This window comes from Drosophila eugracilis, unplaced genomic scaffold (assembly GCF_018153835.1).
Source record: "Drosophila eugracilis isolate 14026-0451.02 unplaced genomic scaffold, ASM1815383v1 contig_423, whole genome shotgun sequence".
NCBI classification, from domain to species: domain Eukaryota; kingdom Metazoa; phylum Arthropoda; class Insecta; order Diptera; family Drosophilidae; genus Drosophila; species Drosophila eugracilis.
This window is the reverse complement of record NW_024573287.1, coordinates 1,156,928-1,165,471: the sequence shown is the minus strand read 5'-3', so window position 1 is coordinate 1,165,471 and position 8,544 is coordinate 1,156,928. Positions and strand designations below refer to the sequence as shown.

General features: G+C 41.3%; 1 protein-coding gene across 1 annotated transcript; it reads right to left on the bottom strand.

Annotated features, from left to right (window-relative positions):
* Nucleotides 1-5,177: 5,177 nt before the first annotated feature.
* On the bottom strand, nucleotides 5,178-6,001 carry LOC108115421 (trypsin). Its single transcript, XM_017226857.2, has one exon. It carries the CDS (start codon nucleotides 5,998-6,000, stop codon nucleotides 5,224-5,226), a length of 777 nt encoding a protein of 258 aa, XP_017082346.2. The 5' UTR covers nucleotide 6,001; the 3' UTR covers nucleotides 5,178-5,223.
* Nucleotides 6,002-8,544: the final 2,543 nt, after the last annotated feature.

The window sequence follows — 8,544 nt, the reverse complement described above, 5'->3', positions numbered from 1 at the left end:
GGAGCCCTTTTTTTTTGTCGGTTTTTCTTTTTATGCCAAAGCATATTATTGTTGAAGAATAACCAAGTTATAAAATTTTCTGACAGCACAACCAATTAGGCAATGCTTTAATTGTGGGCTAATTTTCTATATAAATAAATGTTAAAAATATTTTTTTTAAATCCCAAACTAAATTTTACTTTACTAATGTTTTCAAAATAATTATTTTAGGATTTCTTTTGCCAAACTGTAACCTGGAATATTTATGATGAGAAAATTCCGAAATGTAAACTTAAAGAGGGAAAAATTAGCCAAAGCTTTGGCAGCAGACTCACGAACCATTGACCCCAATCATTCCCTACACTTGTTCACTTCACCGCCTTGCGACCTCGGCAAAAATGTCGTTCCCTCTTTGGAAAATACCAAAAAGTTGTTACAAAAAAAAAAAGAAAAGGAAAAACGGAAAGGCAAACAAAATGAGAGAGAAAAGTTCTGTGGCAACATTTCCCATTCAACTTCATTCGTTTGAAACCGAACAATTCCAAGGCCTTTTACAGCCACTTGTTGTGGCGCTGGTTGGGTGAAATGGGGTTTAAAGCTGAGAGTAGTTGGGGGTGGGAGGGACAGGGTCTCTAGCCCCAGAAACACATGTACACCACGCCCGCCTTTTTTCAAGTAACAAGTATGTCAAGCCAAATAAACTCTGCAGATAAGAAAAGTCAAACAAAAAAATTATACGAAAATAAATTACATTTTAACCGAAAATACTGGTTCACAAAATATTTTCCTCCCTCCTCTCTCACTCAACAGAAAGGGAAGAAAATTACGAGGACATGGATTACCATAACAGGCCTACCTACCCCGCTGGAAAACTGATTGTGGAAAAACTCAAGCACAAATAACAACAACAACAACAACAAACGAAAAACTGTTGAAAAGTTTTTAAGTGCAGAATTTATAGCTACCGATTTGTTGTCTGGCCCTGGTCCTGCCGCTTTTGGTTTTTGGTTTTGGTTTTGGTTTCTGGTCTTTGGTCCAACCCCACGATCCACTTGCACTTAGTGCTTGAGCAAAATCAATATGGCCTGGGGAAAAGCGCATAATGAGTGTGCCGCCGTGTATGTGACTGCATTTTAGAAAATATGAAAAGTCGACGAAAGTTTATGGCAAATGAGTAATGAGTGGCTGAGCCCGGTTGACTCTGCCTCCTCCATAACGCTCGCCCACTCTTTGCATTAAACCAAAAACCAAGCCAAAACCAAACGCCCAAGTTTGTGGACTGGCCAAACTGCTGCCTTTAACAAGGATTTTCACATTGCAATTCAATTATGGGTTAATGTCTGACAATCAAAATTCTAAAGGTAATCATTTTAATTATCCCAACCACCGTAAGATAATCTATATAATTTATCAAATATTACAACTGCTGTATCAGACAAAACATCAAATGATATTCAATTACAGAAAATTGATATTTACTCTTCATGGAAACACCAATATGAAATTCAAGCTCAACATCAGGCACTCGACTATTTGTGATACAAAATAATTTGTGTGTGTGGAGAGCTACTTGACATTTTCCAAGCTGCAATTGCTGATTCTGTTTTTTTTTAATTAGTTGTTGTTTGTTCTGTAAAGTTTGTGAAGCACTTGAAAAACTTTTTTCGCTTGACATTTAAATGTGTATATTGACGAAGCTGCATATATACATATATCTGTTTGTATATGTGTAAAAGTACGAATGTATGCTTTGGTCGTGTGAATTAATTAATTAAATATGAGATGGGCGTGGCGTAATTGGCAGGCCTGGCTTCGAGCTCAGTATTTACTCCGATCAGCTTAATTCAATTTGCGTTCAGTCAAGAGCCAAACCGGTAAAAATCCACGACTTCATATCAACGCTAACTTAACTTAATTAATTTAAATATGATTGACGATGTCATGTACACCCACACACACACACAGATAAACACTCACAGTTACCGTTAAAACCACGGCAAATAAACTTTAAAAATATAATGTGTGTTTTATGGGAGGATTGATAAGTTTCAAAGCTCTGATTGATGTGAGATTGCTGAGCAATAATTGTTAGAAAAATATAATAAAAAGGTAGACTAATTTTAAGCCTTTGAATAGACACTTTTCCTCCTAATGATTCTATCGAGTCAGCAAGACTTAGATTTTCTGCTTACTAGCTTAAACTTTTTAAGCCACCCCAATACTGACGCAATCAGGGGCAAAGTTGACACAGTTTCTCCCTTTATCTGCCACTCAGCCAGACGGGCATAAATTATTATTATATTATGCAGAATGAAAAAAAGAGGGAAAAACCTAAGAAATCAAAAAGTGACGTTGAGGCTTCGCCCGAGGTTGGATTTTTATACGACTAAGTCCGCTGTCTGGGGACTTTTGAAGGACCCCCCACGTTGATCGAAATCGAGGAGTTTTCTTTTTGGGTGGTGGGCTTGGATGTAATACTCGTGAACCTGTTCCCTTCGAAGGATGCAAGAGTGATGGGAGGTCGAGAGTTAAAAATTGCTGATTACATTTGAATCCCCCTCATAACTGTCAGAAAGTAACTGGTCTACAGACTGGTCTGCTCCTGGCCTGCTAACGGCAACGGGCCAACGTGGCGTATGTGTAATGGGTAAGAGAACTCGTCCGGGAACGAGTTGGTTGGCTGGCTGTCATTATGTCATAAACACATGAGAATGCGAGATGTTTATACTTAAAAAGCGTTCATAATACGGCTGGCTGTCAGTTTACCTGGCTAGAGGCCACCGGTCGTAGAATCTGCAATCAGATACGGTGCGATGCGATGGATACTGCCACCTGTCCTGAAGTTGGATGCTTTTGTTTGCCATGCCACAAGACTACGCCACCAGCGGCCACGCCCCGTTTGATTTTCATCTCTGATTAAATTTAAATACGGCCCCGTTAATTGCTTCACTGTAGTCGAGTTTTTATACATTTTGGCTAAGTGAAACTGAAAGAATTTCGCGCGGCACGTGGAAAAGAACAAGTACTGAATACGTAGATGGGGATTAAAGCTCTTTTGTGGGGGAAGAAGTATTCATTTTTTAAGAGTTCATTAAACTCATTTTAAACAGAACACCGTAATCAGAAAATTTTATTCAAAGAATTTCCATTGCTTAAATTTCTTTTTTAAAAATTCTTATAGTAATATTTTAACCTTTAAGTCTTAGTAAGTATTGATCAAATATTTTATTTAGTTTTAACACCTTTCTAAATATATCTTCGATTATTCCCTAAAATTAATTTCAGTCGCCTTATTGTAACCACTATATATGCACCCAGAAAGCCATGAATTTTATGGTTGGATCTCATTCCATGTGGCAGCCACCTGGCTGAGTGCCCCAGACTGCTGCGGTTGCCAATATTTCGCAAAACGCTGTAATTAAAATTGTTATCTTTTGAAATTGAAGCGCACACACATATGGAGCAAGTGTCGGTGTGTAACGGAAATCCATGCAGGACGTCAGCGATTTGTGCTATGCCACACGGCTGGCATATAATTTTACACCTGTCTCGATGACTAGGATGCTTGATGGCCAGTCAGGATGCCGGGGTCATAACTTCCAAATAACCTGTACCACCATCCTCAACCCCTCTTCGTGGGCTATCAACTTGGATTAAACGATGTTGCTGCTGTCTATACATAACGATGCAAGGGTCAATTGCCGGGGCAAAATGTGAGTAATTTTTGGTATTTTTCATAGTTGGGTGTTATTTGGGGCTATGATATAGGAAGTCTGGTGAGTGAAGTTGTTTGGGTGGTTCATAAAAGGAACGCCAAAGAGTGCACCCATGGCATTATTGTTTTACAAAAATATTAAATATATTTTTCCTGTAAAACTGACAATGGTTACGAGAGATTTCCATAAAAATAATACTATCTACATTGAGTAAATAAACGTGATATTCGAAAATAAAAAATATTTATTACAATTCATATTTACAAACATAAAACAGTAGTTTGAAGCTCTCCCATTGAAACGCTATTAAATCAGCAACCCACTTTGCCACTTACATTACATAATAGTTCACTTTTGTTTTCATGACATGGCAGTAGACTTTTATTGTCCCATTACAAATGTGAATATCAATTTAATAAAGCGTAGCTTACATGTACAATGAACTCCATTACATTGTTGTGATTTTAATGGCAGCATAAATATAATCTCAAAGTCAGACTTTAATATTTAGTGTCTCGCCTGTTGAATCCTTTTATATTGTTTTATGTCAAGCGATGTCAATCTGTGCTGTGGAACCCAACTTGGTAATCCTTACATGCCACGACATGGCAGCAACAGGAGGAGCAGGAGACGGGTTGTCTATAACTTGCTCATTTATTAAGTGATAATAGACTTGGCTCCTGTTCACGACCGAAACAAGCAACCAACACACACGCACACACACACACACACAAGCAATAAGGCGACAGCCCCAAAATATGCAAAGAATTGTGCACTAAGTGGGAGTTGACAAAGTTGGCCACTCGGGCATATGGTGGCCACAACAATTTCATAAGAAATTCGTGTAAGTCTGTTGACGTCCCAACATATTACTCACTAGATACTTGGGCACACAACTCCATGAGCTTATCCTCGGTCGTTTAAGTTTTGGGTTTGGCATATGTAAAACTTTTGGCAAACATGACAACACACACACACACATCCGAAACCGAATAATATCGCATGCCATAAATTACACTTAAGTATTTAACAGCTTTATAGAAAACAACCAGTGGTTACGCCCATCTAAAAAACATAGATCGAGCCACGGTAATAAAATACCAACGAAGACAGAATGGGCGGCGGCAACACGAATTGCTTTTCAGGCCAAGACCAAGAGCATGTTCGTATTTGCATGGCTCTCTGTCGCAGTCTTATCCCTATTCTAGTATCTAAATACATTTTTCATCAAAATTCCAGTCTAGCCTGATTGAGGGGGAGGGAAAGGAGCGCCTTGGGTGCGGTTAGTCTAGCCAAAATCGTGATGACAGTGAACCAAATTGTAAAGCAACAGGGCGGGGTTCTTGAATTACTTTCAAGAGTTCTTTTAAAGGGATTTTTGTTTCAGATTTTCTACAAGAAAAGAGATTATATTCCCCCCTTTTGTTAAGAGATATCGTTCTTATTAAATTACTTTTTAACTGTTTATAAAAACTCATAAAATTGCAATCAATCACTTGAAATTCTTTCGATTTATTTAATTTATTATTTACAACTCAGCAGTGGCCAGGTCGATCCAGCTCTTAAGGGCCGCGACATCGGCATAGACTCCGGGGTAGCCAGTCCAGGCACACCCACTGCCCCAGGAAACAACGCCCACTTGCTTGCCGTTGGCCACCAAAGGACCGCCGGAGTCACCCTGGCAGGCATCCTTCTTCTCGCCGGTGGCACAGACCATGGTATCTTTGATCGAGTCACTGCCGTATGAATAGTTATCAGAGGCACAGTCAGTTTTGTGCAGCAGTTGCACGCCGACCTGGAGAAGGGTGTCGGGGGAGGAGCAGAAAAGGAAGCAGGTGGTTCCCCAGCCGGAGACAACGGCATCGGTTCCGGAAACGGGTTCACTATCGGCCAATTCGATGGTACGGATCTTGGAGGTCTGGCGAACGGGAGTGCTCAACTTCATGATGGCCACATCGTTAATCAGCAGCTTGCTGTTGTAACCCTCATGGTACTTGAAGGCCCTCACAGTAACCACTTCGCCACCGGAGCTCCTGGACGAGGAACCCACACGCACCTGCAGCTCGCTGGCGGCATAGGATTGCATGCAGTGAGCAGCGGTCAGGACGGTATCCGCAGCGATCAAACTGCCACCGCAGAAGTGGGAGCCCTTAGTGGTCTGGATGGAAACCTGGTAGGGGAAATTTTCGATGTCAGCACTCTCGCCGTTGACAATCCTTCCGAAGGGAAAGTCAATGTCCGGATGACCTTGGCAGGAGGCCACCAAGGCGACCAGCGCCACCACACTCAATAGAAAACGATTCATTTTCACAACGATCACTAAACTGAAATCCATTGAAGACCTCGTCTTTTATAGTGGGTTTGAGTAAACCCTAGACCTTATCGGCTGAGCTTTCGACTGGATGGCTTCCAAGTTGTAAATCACAGACTCTCTATCAGGAGTCTAGCTCCCTGACGCTGCTCCGATGTCTGATGATTAGGGGTTATAGCTATCGGCAATAAACGCGTGCCAATCCAAGGCATTATCTGCAGATAGTAAATCTAAACGAGTGCTTAGAGATGGGAAACTATAAAATTTGTTCGCTGATCTGATATTGATCTGGCTATTTCTGGAGTACTTGACTTTGGGTAATAGGACAAGAAATAGAAGGTAATTATTATTTTTAAGATTTTATATAATTACCTTTCACTTAAAATAGAACTGGGAGCTATGGATGCGACTTAAGCATAAATGAGAAACCCAAATTAAGGAGTCCCTTTATAGACAATAGATACGTGAATAATATTTTGAAGTATATTTTCCTTACATTCGTCATTTAACTTAAACAACAGGCAAACCAAACTGCCTTAGTTTCTACCCCTTTGCGAGGTCATAAACCAATTATGACAAATAAACTAAGCTTAGTTAACCGCTAACCTAGGACCCCATGTGATTCGGTTATCTTAACTCGATGTTGAAACCTCAAAATGCATTCACATGCCGGAGACAGCTGCAATCTGCTCAACCAAACCGAGCAGTCACAAAGAACCGCGAACAGAATAAAGCTTTATCTTATCATACAGTCTCTAAAGCCAGTCCGTAACTAACTTTCGAAGGACATGGAGAGTGGGTCGGGTGGGTTGAGTGGGTTGAGTGGGTGGGCAAAGGACCCTTGGCGCCACGAACAAGACAAACGATGGGGAACTGAGTTGCGTTGACCAGCCACGAGCAAGTGCAGCAAGAAGTTAACATGACCATGAATTTGAGCTGCCAAAGTTCATTTTTAATTTAGCGCACACACACACACAGGCACTCTCATTCCTCCTCCAACAAGAAAGGAAACGCACTCCGAGGAGAACAATCTATTAAATCCGCAAAGGACGAACAGCAGGGGCATTGCAGAGGATTCGAAACCGGGTTTCATGTTCTTCTTGTTCCGAAAAGTTGTTGATATCTATTACCGAAGATTTGAAGCAGTTCGCCGGCATCTCAACTCAACTTAACTCCTGCAGGAGTCGTCGTCGTCGCAATCGGGGGAAGGATGTGTGTTGTGGCAGGGACTTAAAGACAGTTGCCAGTTGAATGGAACTGACTGCCAACTGGGCAACTGATGCCGGGATATAGAGAGGGATTGGGAGTGGGAATGGGAGTGGGAGTGGGAGTGCTCCTCGCACATCCACATGTCTGAACATGACAGTTGGTTATGCCGGGGCCACAAGGCACGTAGCGCATTGCAGTTAAGATTTGGATTTCCTTCGCCGGGCGTATCAAAGGAAACAACGCAAAAAATCTAGAAAATACTACAAAACACTTATCTGGGTGACAAATAGAAAAAGACCTGAATAAAAGGCGTTGGCGGCAAGGGGCAGGGGCAACGGGCAGGGGAACGGGGTCCAAACATTGAAAGAAAAATGTCTCTGAGTAGATTAAAAAAAATATGAGGAAGGGGCTGCAAACGAAGCGAAGAGCGACTGCAAAATGGAGCCATACAAAGCTAGGAAATGGCGCACGTTGTCGTTATAATAAAGGCACGGCGAGACATAAGCACACAGTGTGACAGGATATCGGGAAAGTGGTGTTAAATTAAGCATAATATATACGATTTTTATCAAACAAAACCTAGAATTTACTTTGTATGTAAAGTATAACTGTATCATGTACAGATTTGACTTTGAAATAATCCAAATTCCGAACCACTGTACCCGCGACATGGTCGTTGGCATAGTCATGGCTGCTCATATGTGTTTCGCTGTTGTCTTAGAATCGACCGCCTAGACAACCTGCAGGCACATTCTCCACCGTTTTTGCGTTAGTCTGCTGTTGCCATTTTGTTTTCAGTATTTATTTTTTCTATCAACGTATTTGCTGCTACCATTGCTGTTGTTGTTGTTGTTAATATTTGCAAGGCGACTTTATCTTAACAAGATCGAGCGAAGGACCCAAAGACCCGTGGGTGGATGAGCAGTATGTTGTGGGTGTGTTTTTGCCTGCCATTCCCTATGTCATTTAAAATCATTTTGCAAGTTTTGAGCTGACTTTGAGTTTGTCTTTCTGTTCCACTTACCCTAGACTTTCTATGCAATCTTCCCGTTGTGCGTTCAGTTCATGTGTACGGATTTGTTTCGTTATCGTTTGTGTGGAGTGTCAAGAAAGGACAACTACAGGACCAAATCGCTGGGAGAAGGAGGAGACCAGGGAAATGAAAGACAGAGCTAACAAAGCCAACGGCTCAGTTGGTGCTAAGTCCATCAAGTGAGCCGACAAATAACCACGTTTGATCCGATTCGATCCAAGTTAATTCGTTTATTGCTTCGAAGAACAGAGAGAAAGGACAGGTCCTCTAAAGCTAATACCAGAACAAAAACCCAT

Coding starts and splice junctions, on each gene's coding strand:
- LOC108115421 (XM_017226857.2), bottom strand. CDS start 6,000: ATGAATCGTTTTCTATTGAGTGTGGTGGCGCTGGTCGCCTTGGTGGCC.